At 43.0% G+C, this 26,333-nt stretch overlaps 1 protein-coding gene across 1 annotated transcript in view; it reads right to left on the bottom strand.

Moving 5' to 3' along the window:
• Positions 1 to 4,043: 4,043 nt before the first annotated feature.
• Positions 4,044 to 26,333, bottom strand: part of LOC137295928 (di-N-acetylchitobiase-like) — a 28,651-nt gene continuing 6,361 nt past the window's right edge. The window contains exons 3-9 of the mRNA XM_067827507.1: positions 20,542 to 20,756; positions 20,225 to 20,402; positions 19,955 to 20,052; positions 19,411 to 19,593; positions 14,973 to 15,066; positions 6,847 to 6,990; positions 4,044 to 6,199 (exon numbers count right to left, since the gene is read on the bottom strand). Of these exons, the coding sequence (XP_067683608.1) occupies positions 6,033 to 6,199; positions 6,847 to 6,990; positions 14,973 to 15,066; positions 19,411 to 19,593; positions 19,955 to 20,052; positions 20,225 to 20,402; positions 20,542 to 20,756 (1,079 nt within the window). The 3' untranslated portion in view covers positions 4,044 to 6,032. The remainder of the gene's footprint in view (positions 6,200 to 6,846; positions 6,991 to 14,972; positions 15,067 to 19,410; positions 19,594 to 19,954; positions 20,053 to 20,224; positions 20,403 to 20,541; positions 20,757 to 26,333) is intronic.

Genomic DNA, 26,333 nt, shown 5'->3' on the forward strand with positions numbered 1-26,333 from the left:
ACTCTAACTATGGAAAGTGTCAGTAGTTTGTGTGTCTCATATATTGAACTAAAATAAAAACAATGAAACCTGTAAAAATCAATTGTTTATTACCAGAGAATCGCACAAAGGCAAACAGCACAAATGCATGTGTAGAGAGTGGTAATTCAGACAGCACTTATCAATCTTGTTACCATCTTTAAAATACACATGTTTAACAAATATGTATCAGCTATTCACAAACCAAAAATATTTCTGTATGATCATAAAATATAAACAACATTATTAATCTTTTAAAGGTTCACAACCTGAAGCAAAGTTGGTTGGATGCAGTGATGAAGATTTAAACTCGCACACCATGAAACCTTGGTACGTCAAACCCTGCTTTAACAAAACAGTTGCACTTGCTGGTCTGGCACTACAGATTATCATTGGTGCCTAGCTTGCACAGATTGTCATGCAATGTACCATCTGTTTCCTGGGGTGACAAAGCAACAGGGCTTCAATGTTTTCTATGAAGCATGGAATGTACATGAGTTTGTGAGAATCTTAAAACTACAAAGCAAACAAATTCCTGCATGACAAATGCACAGAAACATGTTCATGTGTCATGTATTCTGCAATGAAATGTATTATTTGAAGATATGAAAAACTCTGCATAAGTGGTTAAACAGTTAGTGAGGACTATTTTCAGACTGCCTAAAATCAGTGCTCTCAGAGTACGATGATAATCGGTGTTAAATATAAAACTTTGTCTGAAGATCTGTCTGGACAAACGCGTACATCGCCTATGGTTTATCCTAGTTTGCAACACTACCAAGTTACTGGAGGACTACGAATCTGAACCATTCCCTCTAAAATTTCACTCTGTCAATTTGAATAGTCTGGTTGCTAAGCAACCCAGCGAGTGTCGGGTAACTTGCAGATGAGAATGCTGCAAGCTGAAAACATAAACTGCAAAAATATTACTATGTGTCAAAAAGATTGACTGCTTAGCTTGGCCTGAAATAATGACAAAGTCATTAACAGAGTACATGTCTGTCTGTCTGTCTACTGCATGTGTTCAAGTGTAAACTGTGTCTGTCTGGATCTGTCTACTGCATGAGTTCAAGTGTAAACTGTGTCAGTCTGGATCTGTCTGTCTGTCTACTGCATGTGTTCAAGTGTAAACTGTGTCAGTCTGGATCTGTCTGTCTGTCTACTGCATGTGTTCAAGTGTAAACTGTGTCAGTCTGGATCTGTCTGTCTGTCTACTGCATGCGTTCAAGTGTAAACTGTGTCAGTCTGGATCTGTCTACTGCATGTGTTCAAGTGTAAACTGTGTCTGTCTGGATCTGTCTACTGCATGAGTTCAAGTGTAAACTGTGTCAGTCTGGATCTGTCTGTCTGTCTACTGCATGTGTTCAAGTGTAAACTGTGTCAGTCTGGATCTGTCTGTCTGTCTACTGCATGTGTTCAAGTGTAAACTGTGTCAGTCTGGATCTGTCTACTGCATGTGTTCAAGTGTAAACTGTGTCTGTCTGGATCTGTCTGTCTGTCTACTGCATGTGTTCAAGTGTAAACTGTGTCAGTCTGGATCTGTCTGTCTACTGCATGTGTTCAAGTGTAAACTGTGTCAGTCTGGATCTGTCTACTGCATGAGTTCAAGTGTAAACTGTGTCAGTCTGGATCTGTCTGTCTGTCTACTGCATGTGTTCAAGTGTAAACTGTGTCAGTCTGGATCTGTCTGTCTGTCTACTGCATGTGTTCAAGTGTAAACTGTGTCAGTCTGGATCTGTCTACTGCATGAGTTCAAGTGTAAACTGTGTCAGTCTGGAGCTGTCTGTCTGTCTACTGCATGTGATCAAGTGTAAACTGTGTCAGTCTGGATCTGTCTGTCTGTCTACTGCATGTGTTCAAGTGTAAACTGTGTCAGTCTGGATCTGTCTGAAGTGAGACGTTCTATCCACCTGCTGGATATCGTTAATAAAAACCCCACACAGTCAAACCCATGTTCTGGATGTTAGTTACACCCATACACACTTCAGGTGACTCACCAACTATATAGATTTGTCGGTGTGATTTCCATAAGTACATAAACATCCAGACTAACAGTGTTTTAGTGTAGGTTCTTCTCAAATATCTGTTGTCTATATACAACATGTGACACTGCAACATTGCTAAGTCACAATGTTTTCCTGCACCATGGCCATTGCTCCAGGGATGGGGCTTGATGAGCCCATTTAAGTAGTATTAGTCAACACAGCTGTTTAGTACTCTGTCCCTCTTGTAGTCCTGGGAATACCGCTGATCAAACACAAGCTGACCGTCACATTGTCAGGGATTTATATATGATGTACAGATTCACAAGACAATCCATACAGGTAATAGTAAATCTATCCCCACAGAGCAAGGAAGGCAAACGAAGTTCTAGAACAAGCAGCATGGTAGAGCTCTAGATTAGTTCTCCACACCAGATAGATCTCTTTTAGACAAGGAGATCTCTACACCAGATAGATAGGGGGATCTCTACATCAGGTACACATGGAGATCTCTTCACCAGGTAGACAGGGAGAAATCTACACCTGGTACACTGGGAGATCTCTTCATCAGGTACACAGATCTCTTCATCAGGTAGACAGGGAGATCTCTACACCAGGTAGACAGGGAGATCTCTACACCTGGTACACTGGGAGATCTCTTCATCAGGTAGACAGGGAGATCTCTACACCAGGTAGACAGGGAGATCTCTACATCAGGTACACAGTGGACATATGCAGTGATGAACAATTAAACAGCTAAAACATTCACAGTTTCACAAACCAATAGAAATCATTATTTGGATGAAAAAAACAAGATATGAAAATAAGAACAACAATAAATGTATTGCCATAGCGTACCTCTGCAGGTTAAATATTCAACGGTGGTTTAGTCCTGGAATGTTTATGTTGATCAAGATGAAGATGATGATGATGATGATGATGCATCTATGTATTGGAATGTTGCAAGATGAGGACATCTTCACAATCGTACTACACAACAACACACTTTACAACACAACACTGAAGGCCACAGATTGTAACATGGGGGATAACTCTTGAATCAGGAGTCATCAACACTGTCAGCCAGTGTTCACAACACCTTAGTTCCACACAAAATATTCCTTACCTGCTGACATCCCAGAGATCAGGGAAATCAATATACTGCAGACTGCAATGATCCCAACAGAGCTTCACAAACATACAGTGTACATTTCTTCACCAAGCTATGTCTCACGGTATCCTTGAGATACTACCAGATTCCTGAGATCAGCAGACCACCACAGGACATAAGGCATTTATGTTGCAATACATACACTGTACACACAGCCTTGGGCATTTGTAACATCTTATTGCTCTGTTTGCAAAATGTTTACAAAACACTTTTTATATATAGCCTGAAGATGCTATATTTTCACAGGTCCAGATACAGGACCTGCACCATAAATAGAAGATTTGACATAACTGTACACAATAATTTCAGAGTATGATCGACACTACTAACACAAAGGGGGCTGACATGACACGTATAATGGGACATACATCTAAACCAAGTAATCATCTGTCAGGAAGATGCTCCTCAGGGGGCTCAACTATCCAACCCAGAATGTTTATGAAGTAAGTAAAGTGAGGGCAACTGTTACAGGTATTAGATATACCGGTTTGTGAGCAAACACATGTTCCTGACAAACCTAGAAACAAGGTCAAGGTGTATCTGGGATTCGAACTCATCATCAGATTTAGGCACTCCTAAAGGAAGGCAACTCTGATGAGCAACGTAGGTTCCGAATAGGTCATCACAACATGTGTTTTACGTGTAGGATAAAGCACGACTCCGAGGTTATGGTTGGGGAAGTAAGACCCATGACAGTAGGGTGGTGAGAAGTAAGACTCACAGCACTACATGTTCTCGATCTTACTCCTTTCAACCAGATGGTCAAGAGCTTACTCTCCAAACCATAACCGAGGACGAGTGCTTTATTATACACATAAACCGTGTATGGTGGATAATTGGATGATCATGTAATGAAACCACATAACAGTAACTGAAGTGCTAGTAAAATCAATTTAATGACAGTAGGCTAAACTAGAAATAGATAATTCAACCCATGCATCATTGTCGGCCCATTAGCCGCGAGGTCGAGTGTCCGCTTATTAATCTGAAACTTGCGGATCCAATCCTCCTAGAGAAAACATCTGGAGAGGTCATAAACCTGGGAAATAGGTCTCACTTAGAACTGTAAAACCTGGGAAATAGGTCTCACTTAGAACTGTAAAACCTGGGAAATAGGTCTCACTTAGAACTGTAAAACCTGGGAACAAATGAAAACCTCAAATGCGGTTATCCCGGGAAAAGAAGCCATGTCTAGTACATAGTGACAACCAATCTGAAAGTTTACATCATATGATGAATGTCAAACTGTACCTGTGACAACGCCGTTTGTGGACCTACATGAAGCAGGGACTATAAAAATAGTATTTGGTCTCTGGTTACACTATATTGTCATACTACATGAAGAATGTGCTTATTGGAATGTTCAAATCACAACTTCTGTTGTAATATTCCCTTATATTTGTGCTGATTATATGTTCAAATCTCAACCATTGTTGTAATGGTCCCCTAAGAACGTGCTGATTAGAATGTTTAGATCACAACCTCAGTTGTAGTAGTCCCTTAACAACGTGCTGATTAGAATGTTTAGATCACAACCTCTGTTGTAATAATCCACTGAAAATGTACAGATTACGTGAGCCATCTCCAATCCTTCTGGAGCTTTTCTTTGAAAGGGTGAATTCACACTGACTGGAGGCCAAGGAAAGGGAAGGTCTGCCTTGCTACAACTGTTGTCATGGTTGTCATGGTCATAGAGAATGTCAAGCTGGGTCATGTGATGGATCATGTTATAGACATGCAATAAGTGAAATATCAAAGGCTTCAGACACAATACACACACCATTCAGCCACGAAAAATGGCTGTTACAATATGTTACAGCATAACCAAACCCATTATTGTTTTAGACATCGTGCCTCTATCTTCCTTGTACACAGCAATATCTGTAGCTGAAGAGCGTCAGCAAAAGGCATGTATCAGTAGGACAATGACACGACAACCAGGTATGTTCAAACGTGACAAAGAGGCCAGCATTTGAGTAACAGCAGCAGTAACCATGACAACACACCAATATAGCCCCTGGATAAACTGCAGGCGGCTCTGTCACAGCAGCAGTAACCATGACAACACACCAATACAGCCCCTGCTCAAACTGTATAGTACTGCATTGTCATAGCAACAGTTACCATGAACACGCCACTACAGCCCCTGCAATCCACACTATCAAGCAAGAACTTCCATAGTGACAGTAACCATGACAACACATCTTCACAACTCCAGCAATATACTCTGAAGCAAGTACTACCACAGCAACAATAACTATGACAAGACAAAAGAGTTATAAAGATCACAGTTCATTGGCCTGATAGCAAACAGGTGCATGCTACATGTCTTCCGAACTATATAACTTCATTCAACTGTCTCTCTGCTATACGGATTTGTCTGATCTGCCATATTACTTTCATAGAATTATCATATTATATTCAAGTGAGCAAAATAAATTAATACTTGTGCACAAACATAAAAACAAACCAAGTCCACAGGTTAACAGAAAGCTCTGGCTGTAGCTAAAGTAATCTGCATAACTGCAACAGTGTACCACAATTGCTGAACCAAACTTCAGTGAAACGTTAAGTACTGGAATCTAAGTCACAAAAATACATCCCTCAGACCAAATACTTCCAATCACAAAATCACCATGTAACAGTTGTACCTCCCTTGCCAATAAATCCAGAATACTGTTTTGATGTGACAGTAAAGATACACAGAGCCCAATCCTCCTGCAATATGTTATGTCTTGACATCACTTTTACCATTGAATCAGTTGTACACTTTGTGGGGACTCGCTGCTCCAATCTATGCTTTCATTATTGGAATATTTGTTTTGTTGTTGGTAAATGGAGATGGTGACAGCTGGAGATGATCATAAGTTGAGGTCGTCATCTTCATCATGGTACTCCACCTGGTGGTCTCGTTTGAACGGTGTCCCAGGAGTCTTCTTTACCCGATTCCGCAGACCCAGACACGTGAACAGCACCCCCATCACTAACCCCAGCAGCAGGCAGCCGACAGCAACACCAGCGACAACATCTGCAACATGCACTGATAGTCATGGATGTGGTGGGAGTACCTAGGTGGTGTTAAAATGAAGTTACACTTACCAACATGGTATTAAACTGAAGCTACACTTACCAACATGGTATTAAACTGAAGCTACACTTACTAATATGGGTGTTAAACTAAAGTTACACTAAACAAAATGGCACTAAAACTCGAGCTATACTTACCAGCATGGTGTTAAACTAATGTTACATTTACAAACGTGGTGTTAAACTGAAGCTACACTTATCAACACAGTGTTAAAATGATGTTACACTTACAAACATGGTGTTAAACTCAAGCTATGCTTAGCAACGAGGGACTAAACTGATGTTACACTTACAAGCATGGAACTAAGATAGAGGCACACTTACCAGGATTGCTTTATGATAAAAGTACACTTACCTACATGGTGCTGTGATAAAGGTACACTTACCTACATGGTGCTGTGATAAAGGTACACTTACCTACATGGTGCTGTGATAAAGGTACACTTACCAGGATTGGTTTATCATAAAGGTACACTTACTAGCATGGTGCTCTACCAGGATAGTTTTATGATAAAGGAACACTTACCAGGATGGTGTTATGATAAAGGTACACTTACCAGGACAGTGCTGTGATAAAGGTACACTTACCAGGATGATACTTCACTGGGGGAGGTTGTTTCACTGTTGTCTGTAAAATTCCGTGCAGCACCCAGTTCCACATGCCACCTGTAAATCCCTCATTGGCCGGAGTATGGGACTTTGACAGATCCTCAGCAAAGTAAATAGCAATACCTGAAACAGTAAATAGCAATACCTGAAACAGTGAATAGTAATACCTGACACAGTGAATAGCAATACCTGACACAGTGAATAGCAATACCTGAAACAGTGAATAGTAATACCTGAAACAGTGAATAGCAATACCTGAAACAACTGCAGGTGTGTGTAAACAGAAGGACACAGCATGTGTATCTGAGTGAGTGAGTGAGTTAAGTTTTACACCACACTCAGCAATATTCCAGCTATATGGCAGTGGTCTGTAAATAATCTAGTCTGGACCAGACAATCCAGTGATCAACAATGTGAGCATCAATCTGCACAATTGGGAACCGATGAATGTGTCAACCAAGTCAGCGAGCCTGACCACCCAATCCCAAATATTCCCATTAGTCGCCTCTTACGACAAGCATAGTTGCTTTTTATGGCAAGCCTGGGTTGCTGAAGGCCTTTTCTACCCCAGGACCTTCATGGGTCACATGTGTATCTGAACAGACTGAAAAATATTATTAAAATCTAAATTTTTTAGATATGTAAATACTTACCTTACCATAGGTCTTATGCATATTACCTCAAGCTTCGCTAGAAGAGATCAGACAGTCATTGATTCGCCATACCCTCGATGGCTACCTCATGTAATCTACGAATGTAGTCACGGAAGTGACATGATCTCCCCACTCGCGCAAACGTGAACCATCCAATAATCACTCTTACTGGCAACAGGAAGGTACGAAGAGTTCAGAGTGGGGAGGAGCATCCAGCGTTGGGAGGGAGTCACCGCCCTATGGTAAGGTAAGTATTTAAGTATCTAAAATATTTAGATTTTAATAAATTTTACCTTACCTTACCATATGCATATGGTTTCGACAGATGGATGGTGGTATTGACTCCGGAGGACCATCCCTCAGCAACCAGTGCACATGCATTAGGAGACCCGGGAGACCCATGCCAACAGTCGCAGGACAAACCTGGAAACAGGACAAAGAGTAACCCAAGGGAACTCCAAAGAAAAACTGACGCACCCTGAGGGTGAGGTTAATCTTAAGACCAATGGTAAGCAAAAGCATTATTACCTAAAGGGCAGACGGCCGGGTAAGTTGCTGGGCAACCACCAACAGATCTAAAAACTGTAGCCCCTCCATGTCCTCAAACACCAAGTCCCTCAGGCAGTGGGAAGCGAAGACAGTCGACGTTTTCCAAAAGCAGCTCTCCATAATCTGCGGCACTGTACAGTTCCTATGGAGAGCCATGGTAGATGCCAATGCTCTAATCTCGTGTGGGTTGTTCGCCACCGGGTGAGGTAGATGCTTGGCATTATAAGCCGCCATGATCGTGGACCAAAGCCATAAGGCGACTGCGTTCCTGTTCACTTACCCTCTGCAGGTAGATGAAAACGGGATGAACAGTCTTTTACGGGAATGTCTCTTAGAAGCTGACTTCCTGATGCAGCATTTGAGAGCTCAAAACGGGACATTTGAATGGGACACAACAGCTCCTCCTCCAAGTCATGATGTCCCAGGACTGAAGATAACGGAGGAATGGAGAACAGCCTGTCTGGCTGTCCAGGGAGCTATGACGCTCGCCACGTGCGATGAGTAGCCTTTGGCTCTTAAGGCCATCTGCAAATGACCCAATCGTGCAGATGGAATCTCAGCAGGTCCAGATGAAGCTACCGACTGTGCGGATGTCGAAGCAGATGTGACCTATCTGGGAGCTGGAGCGGCTCTCCGCTGGCGAGATGTTGCAGGTCGGGGAACCATGGCCTGGCTGGCCACCAAGGCGCGACCAAGAGCAGTCGCAGGTTCTGAGTCTGCTTGATCTTGGCGACCACTTCTGAGATAAGGACTGGTGGTGGGAACGCGTAACCATCAGGTCTTCCCACTACAGGGATCGCCCACGCCTGCAGGTCCGGTACAGGAGACACATACTTCGGCAAACTGGTGGTTGAAGTTGGTAACGAAGAGGTCCACAAGGGGTCTCCCACGATGAAGACAGAGCTGGCGAAACACGTCTGGATGGAGCATCCACTCCGTCGGGGATGGCCTACCGGGACATGACAGAGCGTCTGCTAGAATATTCACACAGCCGGGGATGTGCCGAACCGCGACTACAATTCCGTTGCTGTCAAGAAGATCTGCTAAGTGGAACATCTGGTCCAGAAGTTGTTTGCATCTGGTCGTGCCCTGTTTCCAAATTACCCAAACAACTGTGGAGTTGTCTGACGCGACCAGGATTTTGGAGTTTGCTAGAGTCGGTAAGCAGTGACACACTGCCAAGATGACGGTTTGCAGCTCCAAGTTGTTGATGTGCCACTGTTTTTCGGCGCCTGACCACAGCCCTGAGGTTGTCTGAGTCCCGACCAATGGCAGTTTGTAGCCGGACTTCAGGATCTTGCTCACAAACAGGTCCCCCAGGAATGACCAGTTGGCCCAGAAGACCCCTAGTCTTCCACCTACTGGAGTCAGGTGGATCAGTGCGACTGGGGGTGGGAGGTCCCAGTTGTAGAAATCCCTGACTTCAACGTCCAGAGTAGGGGCGCTTGCCCCTGCCTCGCCCGGGCGTTGACGAAGTATCACTGCCTCTGGCTCTGCCACAAAAGGCCAATCCCAATGCCTCAAAGGTTGATAAGGCCACCTCTGTGTTGGTTAATTCCGCATGCTACTTATATACTGCAGGGATTCTATCATCAAAGAGGAATTTAGAGGTGAAGGGCGCACAAAGTAACTGCCGCTTGAACTCTTTCTGCCAATTACAGGTGTCCAGCAAGCAAGATCGACGTACCATCGTTGTCATAGCCAATGCCGCCCGCAGATGTCCAAGAAGATCGTGCAGCACCTTACCTTGCCAAGCAAAGATTGTAGTAAGGTGGTCAATCCTTGGGGCATTGTCCTCAGACAAATCCATCACCGCCGCCGAAGTAGCAGAAGCCAGCGCGAAAATCGGCTTAAGCATGCGCTTGAGTTCCGTATCGATGGCTGCCAACTTGGAATCCTGTACCTTGTAAGAGGACTGCAAGGAGCCTGAGAGGCGCTTGAGCGATTCATCCTGGACAGAACCACTGTCCGCGAAATCCAAGCTGTGAATCTTACTATCAGACCTCCTGGACTTAGATGCCTTGATAGTCAGATTTAATGATAGCTTCGCAAAATCCTTATCTAATAGGGCCACAGCGTCCGCCCCCATAGGATGAGGTGGGATGAGCAGCTCTGGGGATAAATGAATAGCAGCGGGTTGCTGGAATCCGGCAAAGGCGAAGGGCAGTCTGGTAGCCTATCAGCGATCCACTCAAAGACTGCCGATAAGGGTAAGTAAGTACCATCATCATCACCGACATCTCCTGCCTCCTTGTCATAATCCAGGCAAAAGAACTGCTCTTCTAGGTCTTCCCAGGACACAGAAGTTGACTCACGCCGCTGAGTAGCAGAGGATGCTGATGCGCGAGCAGCAGACTCCTTAGATGAGACCCGACGTGGCTCAGGCGACCGCAAGCGCCAAGTCCTTGAGGAATGCCGGGGTGATCTGGACCACGAACGCAAACGAGAGAGTCCTCTCCAAAGGGCGTTGTGGGGATCGTGAGCTTGACCAAGGGCGCCGCCGCAGACTGCGTTGTGGGATATGGGATCGCCGATGCCTAGGAGATGTGGAGCGTGATCTCCTCTGGTCTCGCAGCAGCGCCGGGCTTCAGGATGGAGCGCAGGAGCCTCTGGACCTCCGGATGAGACAAGGTGTCTGGGTGGGACAAGTCCACGAAGGAGTCCAAGCGAGGTGGTTCCAGGGATGAAGGAACAGGTGTCACCGACGAGGGCCCCATCCCAGGCGTCGGCACAGGCACTGAAAGCGGTGGTAGTTCAGGGTCCTCCGGAAAAGATCCTAAAGATTAGGCTGGAGACGACATCCTTCTCCGTTGTGTGAACCGCTTCCTCCTAACCGCCAGAAACGTCTTGAAGTCTGCCACTGACAACACTTCACAGTACTGGCAGAGTCCATCAATAGAGCAGGCTTTAGACGCACAATCCAGGCACCAAAGGTGAGGATCTTTCGCAGATTTCTGCCCCTTGCAGATAGTGCAAAACTGGCAAGTCATACAGAGTTAACTGCTACAGACAAAACATCCATGGCGAATCAACGACTGTCTGATCTCTTCTAGCGAAGCTTGAGGTAATATGCATAAGACCTATGGTAAGGTAAGTTAAAAATTAGGTGTATCTGAACAGAATGAGTAATACTGGTGTATCTGAACAGACTGAAAAATATAGGTATATCTGGACAGACTGAAGAAAACAGGTGTATCTAAACAGATTGAAGAACACAGGTGTATCTGAAAAGATTGAAGAACACAAGTTTATCTGAACACACGGAAGAATACAGGTGTCTCAGAACACACAGAAGACTACAGGTGTATCAGAGCACACAGACCAAAACGTGTATCTGAAAAATACAGCTGTATCTGAACAGACAGAAGACTATGGGTGTACCTGAAGAGACTGAAGACTATAAGTGTATGTAAAGAGACTGAAGACTATAAGTGTATGTAAAGAGACTGAAGACTACAAGTGTATCTGAAGAGACTGACAAGTGTATGTATACAACAGAAGGACAGCTTGCAGTCAACAGGTGCATCCATACAGGTGTAAGTCTACAGGTGTATCTGTACAGGTGTATGTCTACAGATGTAAGTCCAAAGGTGTATCTATACAGATGGAAGTGCACAGGTGTCTCTTTACAGATGTAAGTCTACAGGTGTATCTGTACAGGTGTAAGTCTAAAGTTGTATCTATACAGATGCAAGTGCACCGGTATCTCTTTACAGATGTAAGTCTACAGGTGTATCTGTACAGGTGTAAGTCTAAAGTTGTATCTATACAGATGCAAGTGCACCGGTATCTCTTTACAGATGTAAGTCTACAGGTGTATCTATACAGATGTAAGTCTAAAGGTGTATCTATACAGATGCAAGTCTACTTGTACATCTATACAGGTGTAAGTATACAGGTGTAAGTCTACATGTGTACATGCATAGGTTTAAGTCTGCATATGTATCGATTCAGGAATACTACTATAGGTGTAAATCTAGAGGTCTACAGGTGTAAGTCTACAATTGTATCTATACAGGTGTAAGTCTACAGTTGGTTCTATACAGGTATAAGTCTACAATTGTATCTATACAGGTGTAAGTCTACAGTTGGTTCTATACAGGTGTAAGTCTACAAGTGTATCTATACAGGTGTAAGTCTACAGTTGGTTCTATACAGGTGTAAGTCTACAATTGTATCTATACAGGTGTAAGTCTACAGTTGGTTCTATACAGGTGTAAGTCTACAAGTGTATCTACACATGTGTAAGTCTACAAGTGTATCTATACAGGTGTAAGTCTACAGTTGGTTCTATACAGGTGTAAGTCTACAATTGTATCTATACAGGTGTAAGTCTACAGTTGGTTCTATACAGGTATAAGTCTACAATTGTATCTATACAGGTGTAAGTCTACAGTTGGTTCTATACAGGTGTAAGTCTACAAGTGTATCTATACAGGTGTAAGTCTACAGTTGGTTCTATACAGGTGTAAGTCTACAATTGTATCTATACAGGTGTAAGTCTACAGTTGGTTCTATACAGGTGTAAGTCTACAAGTGTATCTACACAGGTGTAAGTCTACAGGTGTATCTATACAGGTGTAAGTCTACAGGTGTATCTACACAGGTGTAAGTCTACAGGTGTATCTATACAGGTGTAAGTCTACAAGTGTATCTACACAGGTGTAAGTCTACAGGTGTATCTATACAGGTGTAAGTCTACAGGTGTATCTACACAGGTGTAAGTCTACAATTGTATCTATACAGGTGTAAGTCTACAGTTGGTTCTATACAGGTGTAAGTCTACAAGTGTATCTATACAGGTGTAAGTCTACAGTTGGTTCTATACAGGTGTAAGTCTACAATTGTATCTATACAGGTGTAAGTCTACAGTTGGTTCTATACAGGTGTAAGTCTACAAGTGTATCTACACATGTGTAAGTCTACAAGTGTATCTATACAGGTGTAAGTCTACAGTTGGTTCTATACAGGTGTAAGTCTACAATTGTATCTATACAGGTGTAAGTCTACAGTTGGTTCTATACAGGTATAAGTCTACAATTGTATCTATACAGGTGTAAGTCTACAGTTGGTTCTATACAGGTGTAAGTCTACAAGTGTATCTATACAGGTGTAAGTCTACAGTTGGTTCTATACAGGTGTAAGTCTACAATTGTATCTATACAGGTGTAAGTCTACAGTTGGTTCTATACAGGTGTAAGTCTACAAGTGTATCTACACATGTGTAAGTCTACAAGTGTATCTATACAGGTGTAAGTCTACAGTTGGTTCTATACAGGTGTAAGTCTACAATTGTATCTATACAGGTGTAAGTCTACAGTTGGTTCTATACAGGTATAAGTCTACAATTGTATCTATACAGGTGTAAGTCTACAGTTGGTTCTATACAGGTGTAAGTCTACAAGTGTATCTATACAGGTGTAAGTCTACAGTTGGTTCTATACAGGTGTAAGTCTACAATTGTATCTATACAGGTGTAAGTCTACAGTTGGTTCTATACAGGTGTAAGTCTACAAGTGTATCTACACAGGTGTAAGTCTACAGGTGTATCTATACAGGTGTAAGTCTACAAGTGTATCTACACATGTGTAAGTCTACAGTTGGTTCTATACAGGTGTAAGTCTACAGGTGTAAGTCTACAGTTGGTTCTATACAGGTGTAAGTCTACAGGTGTATCTACACAGGTGTAAGTCTACAGGTGTATCTACACATGTGTAAGTCTACAGGTGTATCTATACAGGTGTAAGTCTACAGGTGTATCTACACATGTGTAAGTCTACAGGTGTATCTACACATGTGTAAGTCTACAGGTGTATCTACACATGTGTAAGTCTACAGGTGTAAGTCTACAGGTGTATCTACACATGTGTAAGTCTACAGTTGGTTCTATACAGGTGTAAGTCTACAGGTGTATCTACACATGTGTAAGTCTACAGGTGTAAGTCTACAGGTGTATCTACACATGTGTAAGTCTACAGTTGGTTCTATACAGGTGTAAGTCTACAGGTGTATCTACACAGGTGTAAGTCTACAGGTGTATCTACACAGGTGTAAGTCTACAGGTGTATCTACACATGTGTAAGTCTACAGGTGTATCTATACAGGTGTAAGTCTACAAGTGTATCTACACATGTGTAAGTCTACAGGTGTATCTACACAGGTGTAAGTCTACAGGTGTATCTACACAGGTGTAAGTCTACAGGTGTATCTACACAGGTGTAAGTCTACAAGTGTATCTACACATGTGTAAGTCTACAGGTGTATCTACACAGGTGTAAGTCTACAGGTGTATCTACACATGTGTAAGTCTACAGGTGTATCTACACAGGTGTAAGTCTACAGGTGTATCTACACAGGTGTAAGTCTACAAGTGTATCTACACATGTGTAAGTCTACAGTTGGTTCTATACAGGTGTAAGTCTACAGGTGTATCTGTACAGGTGTAAGTCTACAGTTGGTTCTATACAGGTGTAAGTCTACAGGTGTATCTATACAGGTGTAAGTCTACAGTTGGTTCTATACAGGTGTAAGTCTACAGGTGTATCTATACAGGTGTAAGTCTACAAGTGTATCTACACATGTGTAAGTCTACAGGTGTATCTACACAGGTGTAAGTCTACAGGTGTATCTACACAGGTGTAAGTCTACAGGTGTATCTGTACAGGTGTAAGTCTACAAGTGTATCTACACATGTGTAAGTCTACAGGTGTATCTACACAGGTGTAAGTCTACAGTTGGTTCTATACAGGTGTAAGTCTACAGGTGTATCTGTACAGGTGTAAGTCTACAGGTGTATCTATACAGGTGTAAGTCTACAGGTGTATCTGTACAGGTGTAAGTCTACAGGTGTATCTATACAGGTGTAAGTCTACAGGTGTATCTGCAAGTGAAGAGCTTGATTACCTTTGAGGCCAAAGTCATGGACATATTGATACTTGAGTCTGAGACTTCGGACATTCTCATACCAGTATTGGTGACACTGGGACATGTTGGATATCTGGAACAGACAACTGCAGTAACAGACAGACACTTCAGAAACAACTATACAACCTCACCTAGCAACAATCAACACAACCATACAGCCCCATCAAACAGCTGTCAACACAATTATACAACTCCACCTAGCACCAATCAACACAACCATACAACCTCACATAGCAACAATCAACACAACCATACAACCCCATCAAACAACTGTCAACACATCTCTACAACTCCATCTAGCAGCAATCGACACAACCATACAACCCCACATACCAATTATCAACACAACTATAAAACCCCACCAACCAATTATCAACACAACTATACAACCCCACCTAGCAACAATCAACACAACCATACAACCCCATCAAACAGCTGTCAACACAACTATACAACTCCATCTAGCAACAATCAACACAACTATACAACTCCACCTAGCAACTATCAACACAACTATACAACTCTGTCTAGCAACTAGCAACACAACTACACATATCCACCTAGCAACTACCAACACAACCATACAACCCCCATCTAACAACTAGCTACACAACCATACAATCCCATCAAACAACCGTCAACACAACTATAGAACCCCAGCAAATAACTATCATCACAACTATACAATCCCATCAAACAACTACCAACACAACCATACAACCCCCATCTAGCAACTACCAACACAACCATGCAACCCCCATCTAGCAACTACCAACGCAGCCATGCAACCCAATTTAGTGACTCTCAACATAACTGTACAACCCCCCTCTAGCAACTATTGATACAACCATACAACCACCTAGCAACTACAAAAAAACCCCATACAACCCAATTAAGCAACAATCAACACAACTATACCACCCCATCTTGAAACTATCAATACAACTGTGCAACCCCATATAGCAACTATCAACACAACCATATAACTCCACCTAGCAATTACCAACACAACCATTCAACCCTCATCTAGCAACAATCAACACAACCATACAACCTCATCAAACAACCATCAACACAACCATACAACCCCATCAACACAACTGTACATCCCAAACAACTATCAACACAATTATACAACCCCATCTAGCAACAATCAACACAACCATACAACCCAATTAAGCAACTCTCTACACAACTACACAACTCCCATCTAGCAACTATCGAAACAACCATACACCCACCTAGCAACTACCAACACAACCATACAACCCAATTAATTCGCCAACGGTCTAATTACGAAATCAAACTGCAAATTGGTCAGCGCCCGCTCCCTCGACCGTGATGGACAAAGGGACTGGGCTCCTGTCCATATTAGCAGAATTTCTTTACCTAAACAGTCAAGAGGCCAGATGCCCATCATATGCCAATATTTAAAAATATCTACGGCATTCCTTGTCTGATCGTAACAAAATATCCCAGCAGTGTAGTTTTTTTTCGGAAGCTTGGATGGTATAGTGACTGATCCAATTTCTATCCTCGACATTTAATCATGTTACGTTAAAATATGATGTCTACAGGCACGTAGCAAGCCATTTGTTTCAGTCCGAAAGATTGTAAAGCTTTATATTTAGGTAGTTTTGAGTGTTAGTTCAGCTGTGATAGCAAATATCATACCTAAATTTTGGTAGCTATGGTAGCTACCCTGGTTTATTATTTATGATAATAAAAACACACAGTTGATTTATTTGAATTCGTAAACTAAAAATGATGACTTTGCCTTTGGTAGAGAAATCTGAAAATTTTCTTACATAAAAAAACCCTAATGCCAGCATGTATTCCTTATGTAACAAAGTTTCGTTGGTATCCTCAAAACAGTTTTGGCCCATAGGTGTTTTCAGGCTGCATCTTCCTTGCTGTAACTCGCGTTTGATGGTGTAAACCTACACGTGTTATTTGTCATCATTCTCTGGATGGTCAGTTAATGAATTTATAACTGGTATAATTAGTAGTACCATCACTTCGGTTACTCAACAAAGGTTCCCATTTGGCATTTCTCCTGTCTGGTGTAAATACTCAACATTATAAATTAAGGTCTGTAATGACAAATGCATTGCATGTTATGTAATATGTGCATGTACGTGATGCAAGAGGATTTATCAGCTGAGTTACAAAAACAAACATCGATCAAAGGATTAACCGATAACACACTGATTAAATAATTACTTTTATCTTCTAGCGGATTCGTCAAAAGGCAGTGTGTGTAGATGTACTAATTCATACTGACTACCCCCTGTCGTAAAGTGCGAGTGTTAAAACAACATCCTCCCTTCAAAGAATTAACCACCCATGCGTTGATTGATTGATTGCTCATTATTGGTTAACTAAATTACTTAGAATGGCGGACATCATACAATTAGTTGCCAGGTGTGCTATCTTGGGTGACCAATGAGAGGTTTCTCTTTTTTTCACCAATGTGAAAGACGTGAAACGATGTGTTACTTTTTTGCAAATTAGACTGTTGTAAGACACATGACACAAAGCAGGATTATTTACCAGCTGCAGATGAATGGAATACGATTTCTTTTACGTGGATATTGATGAATACATTCCTGAAAAAGGTAGTATCCTGACATTGTTGCTATAAAATTAGTCTGTTTTACATTCATTATTTGCATTTTGTTTTAATTTATTTGTTGTTGCATTCAGCAGAATCTATATGACAGAAAACACACACTAGATCGCGTATGTGTGTGAAATAGGATCCACATTGGCAATCTTTACAATCAGGGAGTCTACATAGAGGTAGGGTATTCCTGATACAATGTATAAATGTTGCTGTCATGTTAGAAATGTACTAAAAGTATGAGCAGACCGTGTGTTCTTTTAGTAATTTTCAAAATCATACAAATATACAATAAACTAATTAGGGTTATGAGACAAAATATAGAGACGTACATTGGCTTCGCTATTTTTCCGTCCTAATAGTTTTTTACTATTTCTATCACTGGCAGATGATTAACCTTCAAAGTGTTTCATTTGTTTTCACAATACATTTGTAATGAAGTAAAAATGACTTCACCTTAGTTGATCTGTCTATAATTAAACTATCAATTGCGCATAAGGACTGCGCAGCAGAGGTCACGAACCAGTCACGAATTCTGGGATATCATCCGCGTAGTCATGGGAGAAAAACAATAACAAAAGTTTACACCAGTCCACGGAAATTGCTCCGCATTAGTGCCCCTTTAAAACGAATTCACAACATTGTAAAATTACTCACATATCCAGAAATCCGGTTTCCGTAACCATGCGGTCATTTTCACAGACAAAACACTAAATTATGTGCATTTTTGTCTCGTATATGCGGATGGCTGAGCACCTGCATGTTTACACACGCGATTACTGAGGGCCTTGCGTGTCGTAACAACGAAGTTGGCGGTCTTTGAAGCGTGAGAAGATTAATTACGTCTGAGTAGCAAGGTGACATTGAGTTAATTGTGAGGCGTGTCAATTTGTTGGTCATCATAATTTATTAATCCGGATGATCAAGCAAGTCTGGACAGCTGTGAGCAAAAAGACAACTGCTAACTGCATTCATCAGGTGGATATTATCCAATCAAATGAGGACCCACAAGTAGACATGGCCTTGTCGGAACTTCGCGATGTACTACGATCCTGTGCAACTGTGACTGTCACTGCCGATGATCTTGTGAATGTCAACAGTGACGAATTGACTGACGAAAGTCCTCTCGCTTTTCTATACAGCCAGTGCAAAAGGCTATGACTGATTTCTTCGAGTGAGCATAACAGCATGAACAGGTATGAGACATTGTACACACTGATATTTGTTTATATGCACCGTAATCAATAAAGATTGTGTCTGATGCCTACTATGTTCGTTTCTTTGTACATTTCTTATACATATGGCCTGTGATTCAGATATCCGAAAATTTCAATAAAAACACAAGTCTTTGGATAAATGGGGCACGACTGTACAACTCCACTTAGCAACAATCAACAAAACTATAAAACTCCATCTGGCAACAATCAACACAACCATACAGAATTACAACCCCATCAAACAGCTGTCAACACAACTATACAACTCCACCTAGCAACAATCAACACAACAATACAACTCCCATCTAGCAACTATCAAGACAACTATACAACCCAGTCAAACAACTACCAACACAACCATACAACCCAATTAAGCAACTATCAACACAACTATACCACCCCATCTTGAAACTATCAATACTACCCCATCTAGCAACTATCAACACAACCATACAACTCCACCTAGCAACTACCAACACAACCATACAACCCTCATCTAGCAATATTCATCACAACCATACAACCCCATCAAACAAACTATCAACACAGGAACTGCCCACATAACTATAGAACTTACACAATGGTCAAACATGGGAGCTTTGTAGGCTTTGTTCCAGTAACTCTTGGTGAGCTCGTCTGGATGGTTGTCAAGTAATTCTCCGACTGATATCATTTCCCTGGACCCAGCAACATCACAGTGTGGCGTAGTTTGTCCCTCGCTCGTAACTTCCTTGAGAGTGCAGGTACTCAAGCCCATATCCTACCAATAAATCAATTGGTCAGTTTGGGTTAACACAAAAATCAGTCAAGTTTCAGCAGAGTCATGTAATTTATGTCATCATCTGGTTATGTCATTTAGTCATGTCATCATCTGGTCATGTCATTCAGTCATGTCATTATCTAGTCATGTCATTCAGTCATGTCATCATCTGATCATGTCATCATTCAGTCATATCATTATCTGGTCATGTTGTTTAGTCATGTCATCATCCAGTCATGTCATCATCTGGTTATTTAGTCATATTACCATAAAGTCATGTCACCTGGTTGTGTATTCATTCAGTCAGTCTGACAGCTGGACATACAGAGGTTAGTACTACTGCAGTTGCTGATCCACTTACAAATGTGAAGTGTTTACAGTTGTACTTGTAGCCATGCCACGGGATGCCCATGATGATACTCTCCTCATTGATGCCCACTGACGCATATTCATCCACACCTGGTAAAGCAGGAAAGGTCACAGATACTTTTGGTGGCAGGCAAGACAGAAAGCATAAAGGTTTAGAAAATGTCACTACTGGGCCATCCCAACACCTCCCACTGGAGACGCAATGCCTTGAACTACTGGGGCTCACTCAGGATAGCAGGCACACTAAATAACAAGCACTTACCTAGACTGATCATTGTGAAGGGCACAGATGCTCGAGCTTTACACCCGCTTCCTTCATGCTGGTACTCAAAGCTGCTGGGATCAATCATGAGCCAATCACACGAGTGATACAGAGTTCCCTGGGTGAGGCTGCAGTCACCACCGTAGCAAGCCGGCTTCCACGGCACTACACACACCATCTATAAAATACACCACATGCCTGCTGAATTTGTGTTTTTAAGGCACTTGGTAAGGCAGAAGTAGGCTTCCAAGGCTGACTGACAGCAACAACAAGAAAGACCACTATATTGCAGGTTGCTTCTGATACAGTGTACCTACCTCTATGGGATGTCCATAGTGTATCTTTGGAGTGAGCGCTTTCTTGAGATCCATGAGGATTGCTTGTACCTTCGACACTATCGACGCATCCTTGGTCTTCAGGACATCCATCAGTTTCACTGTGACAAAGTCGGCATGGGAGGAGTTCCTCCGGCTGACGACATGGTCAACCCACTCAGGGGAACTGGAGTTAGCAGACTTGTAATCCAGCTGGACTGAAACACAACTGTCTGTGAAACAGGGTCCTAGTGTCTTGTTTCGCTGTACCTACCAAGACAGGCTATAGTTTCATCAATCTGTAAAATCTTATCAAACACACAAAGGTGATCCACCAGAAGACCAAACTATTTGGCAAACCCACATCCAAACAAACAATCCCACTTCCCCATCACAACAAACAACCCCACATCCCCATTACAACAAACAACCCTACATCCCCATCCCAACAAACAACCCCACATCCTCATCCCAACAAACAACCCCACATCCCCATCACAACAAACAACCCTACATCCCCATTACAACAAACAACCCCACATCCATATCACAACAAACAACCCTACATCCCCATTACAACAAACAACCCCACATCCCCATCACAACAAACAACCCTACATCCCCATTACAACAAACAACCCCACATCCCCATCACAACAAACAACCCCACATCCATATCACAACAAACAACCCCACATCCCCATCCCAACAAACAACCCCACATCCCCATCACAACAAACAACCCCACATCCCCATTACAACAAACAACCCCACATCCCCATCCCAACAAACCCCACATCCCCATCACAACAAACAACCCCACATCCATATCACAACAAACAACCCCACATCCCCATCCCAACAAACAACCCCACATCCATATCACAACAACCCCACATCCCCATCACAACAAACAACCCCACATCCATATCACAACAAACAACCCCACATCCACATCCCAACAAACAACCCCACATCCCCATCACAACAAACAACCCCACATCCCCATCCCAACAAACAACCCCACATCCCCATCACAACAAACAACCCCACATCCATATCACAACAAACAACCACACATCCCATCCCAACAAAACTTACTTCCCCATACCAACAAACAACCCACATCCCCATCCCAACAAACAACCCCACATCCCCATCCAAAGAAACAACCCCACTTAACCATCCCAACAAACAACCCCACTTCCCCCATACCAACAGACAATCCCTCATCCACATCCCAACAAACAAACCCACCCATCCATCCCAACAAACAAACCCACATCTCCATCCCAACAAACAACCCTGCCCACCCATCCCAACAAACAACCCCACTCACCCACTACGCTGTTCGGTTTTATGTTAGCTGTCACTGGTTATTGAAACATGTTATATTTGGGATTAAATCTTCTTAGTAAAGTAGTTAAGTACATATTCTAGCACTTTTGTTCAGTTGAGTCCCATCAGGGATTCGAACCCACACCTTCTCAGAGTCAGTGTCAGGCACCTTATCACAGCACACAGAGTCACCTACCTAACCTGTTCAGTCACTGATGGAAGTCAGGGGGGCTGAGTGGGTTAAACAGCTGACTTGTGAACTGGTGATGAGGTGCCCGACTCTGAGGGTGTAGTTTCGAGTCCCCAATGGGACTCCACTCAACAAAAGTACTAGAATCTGTACTTTACTAAAGAATCCCAAACATATGATACGTTCCATGGGACCACTTTCTTATATGGCCTGCCTTTTGTAATCACTGGTTACTGAATTGATATTTTCAAGACAAACGTATCAGTGAAACGCACCACCAATCCATACAACATCCGTAACACTTGACATGGAACTACAGTCAGCTCTCGTTTATCTGACACCTGTGGGTGTTGAGAAATATGTCGGATTAATGTATTTGTGTAATAATATCAATGTATCACTGTTTACTAAAGTTCATGATTGCCATTCTGTTGCATGCATATCCGAAACACTACATCCAGTTATGTATGTAAAAGTATTAACAGTAATTAAAACCCACGTTTGTTTCCACACATCAGCAGCCATTATTAACCGGATGTTGAATGTGCTACTGTTTTCGTACAACTGCTTCTACACTAGCATGTGGACATCTGTTGAACAATAATTTATATTTATTGAAAAAAGTCTTTGACTGTTTTTTGTTGTTCAATTTTTTCGGAGGCCTTCGGCAATTTCGTTTTCAAACTGTCAAGGAAGTCAAGGTCACTAACACCAAACACATCTAAGTGGTGTATCAGAAATGTTTCCAGTGTGTTCAAAGATGTTTTGACCTCCAATAGCTTGGGAACCACTGGCTCAGTTGTCTGGTCTTCTTCAGTGCTTATTTCCTCATCAGCAGTAAACGTAGGTCAGACAATGTCCATAATTTCATATTCAGTCAAGGCTTCCTCACATGGCAAGTTTGCATCATATTCCAATTACAGGAGCATCCGGGTATAGCTTGTGAAGCGTTTCTTGTAGATCTTGGACATGTTCAGCCGGTTCATCTTTGGAGTCGATTTGGCTGTCAGTGGGTGGGAGGACTTTTGTATGGCGCCAGCAGTTTATGATTGTTGTCTGCTTCACGTCTCTTCACGTTGATGGAATGAACTGTGGGGCTTGTTTTATGTCCAGTGGTAAAGGCGTGTCTGCGCTGGCGTTGTCAAGATGAAATTTCATCTGTTGCTTCTTGTACAGAAGTTTGAAGTTCTTTGTTACTCCGGCATCTAGGGGCTGAATGTGGGACGTCGTACTGGGAGGCAGAAAATGAAGCCTGACATTAGTTAGATGTACAGAGGCATGGGAAGGGGCATCGTCTACCAGTAATGTCACCTGTCGTCTCTGTGTGCGCATGTGCTTGTCAAATTTCAGTCTTTGAAGATCAGCGCTGTCATCCAAGCCTTCTTGTTTGCATACCAGTGACACACAGAATTAGGATCAAAAGTTCTACCAAAACAACTTGGCTTGTTACATTTCCAAATTACCAGTGGTTTGGGTTTGTCAGTGCCTGATGCGTTCACCACAAGCAAAACAATTAGGCGATCTTTTGATTGTTTCTTACTGGACAAGGGGCAAGTGCTGAGTGTGGAGTTTGGTTCACTTTAGTAAAACAAACCAGTTTCATCACAGTTATAAATGTCACACGGATTGCATTCTGCCAGGATTTGCTGCAATTCTTCTCTTCCTGCATCTACAGTGATCTAAAGGGCTGAGGCTGATTCACCATGAATTTTGTGCATTTTAATTCCATGTCTCTGCTTGAATCTGGTCACCCATCCACTACTGTAGGCAAAATTATTAAAATCTAAATATTTTAGATATTTAAATACTTACCTTACCATCGGTCTATAGCATATTACCTCAAGCTTCGCTTAACAGAAGATCTGACGGAGATGAATTGCATTCAAACTTGAATGGCTACCTTGCAATCACGACATCAGGATACGGAAGTATCTGGATCTCCTCACTGCGCATGCGCGCCGATTCCTCGAAAATGTCACTTTTACTTCCCGGTCCGAAGAATCAGAAGTGGGGAGGAGCATCCAGGGTTGGGAGGGAGTTACCGCCCTATGGTAAGGTAAATAATTTTATATATCTAAAATATTTAGATTTTAATAAATTTTTTACTTACCTTACCATAGGTCTATAGCATATGGATACAACAGCCTGGATGGTGGTGACGGATTCCCGAGGACCGCCAGTGTGCAATAATTCCCACATATGCCTCGGGGTAGATGGACCACTACTGATTCTCTCATGGGACGCATCTACCATCACCTCATCATCAAACGGGAACTGGAACAGAATCAGAATAGCGAGTCACATACTAACCACCGGAGGGGTACGGTATCTTATCTCATGTAAGTACAAGACCCCTATAGACCAAGGTAAGAACAACATACTTTAAAGGGCAACCACACGAGTAAGTTGCTGAGCAACTACTAGCGGTCCGAATGATTGCAGTCCCTCCATGTCCACTACTGCTAAGTCACGCAGGTAATGACTAGTGAAGACCGCCGACGACTTCCAGAAACAACCGGCCATGATATCGGGAACTGAACAGTTCCTGTGCAGGGCCATGGTTGACGCTAATGCCCGGATATCATGAGGGTTATTAGCTGTCGGGTGAGGGAGACTCTGAGCATCATACCCGCTAGAATAGTCTGCCTCAACCAGAGCGCTATGGTGTTTCTATTGACTTCCCCTTTAGCCGTCGTCAAGATTGGTAGGAACAATCTCTTCCTAGTACCTCGACGCGGTGCAGACTTTCTAATGTACAGTTTCAACGCCCGGACTGGACACAGTAAGAGTTCTGCTCTATCCTCCGGCCCGACTATAGATGAAATAGGCGGGATAGAAAACAATCTGTCCGGCTGGCCTGGCAGCTGGTTTTTAGCCAGGAAATCCCATAGAAGTCCTAGGTGTGCTACACCCTGTCTGTTCAAAGCGCACTCTAGTCACGTCCAGGGTGTGTATCTCACTGACCCTAGCTGCCGTAGCTAAGGCCAGTAAGAAGACTGTTTTCCTAGTAAGCAGTTCAAAGGATGTTGACTCCAAGGGTTCATATGGCCGACCTCTCAAATGTTGGAGTACGACATTCAAGTCCCAAGCTGGAGGGCAAAACTTGACTTTCTGGTCCTCCAGCTTAAACGCTTTCAACATCGCCACCAATTCCAGGATCTTAGAGACCCTTCTGTCACCTCTCACAGCCAGTACTGTGTTCAATGCTGACAAATAGGTGCTAATCGTGCTTCCTCTGAGTTTCTTCGAGCAGCGCAAATATCGTAAAAACTCAGCTATAAACTGGGGCGATGCTGTAAGAGGATCCTGCGACTTCTGGGTGCAAAAACTCTCATAGGTAGACCACTTATCATCATAAAGTGATCTGGTGGAAGGTCTATGCGCTTTGGCAATAATCTTTCCCACTTGCGATGAATAACCCTTGGCTTTTAACGTCCTTTGCAAATGGACCAAGCGCACAGATGAAACCGTGCTGGCTCCGGATGCAGCAGCCGACTGTGAGGATGACGCAACAGTCGGTCCCACTGCTGGAACGGGCTTCCTCCTGCGAGATGGCATAACTCCGGAAACCATGTCCTGGTTAGCCACCAGGGCGCAACCAAAAGCAGACGTATCTTCGCTGTCAATTTGAGCTTCGCCACTACCGCTGGCATCAACACGGGGTGGGAGGGCGTAAGCGTCTAACCCCTCCCATGACAGGGATAGAGCGTCAGTCGCCCACGCTGCTGGGTCTGGTACTGGAGACACATAAACCGGGAGTTGTGTGTTGAACTTTGTGGCGAAGAGATCTATTAGTGGACATCCGTGCTCTCTGCATATGAGATGGAACATCTCCGGGTAGAGCATCCACTCGGTTGGAGACGGTTTTATTGGACGAGAAAGTGCATCGGCTAGCACATTCCTGCAACCCGGAATGTGTCCGGCTCTTATCTCGATGTTGTTTGCGTCCAACATGCTGGCCAGTAGAAACATCTGATCTAGCAGGGACCTGGATCTTGTCGTACCCTGCTTCCGGATCAGCCATACCACAGTCGAGTTGTCTGATATGATCAGCACACTGGAGTGACCCAGAAGTGGTACCCAGTGATCTAAGGCCCGAATTACCGCCTCTAATTCCAGGTTGTTAATGTGCCAACCTGCCTCGGACCAGAGACCCGAGGTGGTCTGGTCACCTAAGTGTGCTCCCCAACCTTGAAGTGACACATCCACGAACAGTTCATGATCCTGCACGAATTCACTCAAACAAACTCCTTCGCAGACATTCGAC

Source organism: Haliotis asinina, chromosome 9 (genome assembly GCF_037392515.1).
Source record: "Haliotis asinina isolate JCU_RB_2024 chromosome 9, JCU_Hal_asi_v2, whole genome shotgun sequence".
NCBI lineage: Eukaryota > Metazoa > Mollusca > Gastropoda > Lepetellida > Haliotidae > Haliotis > Haliotis asinina.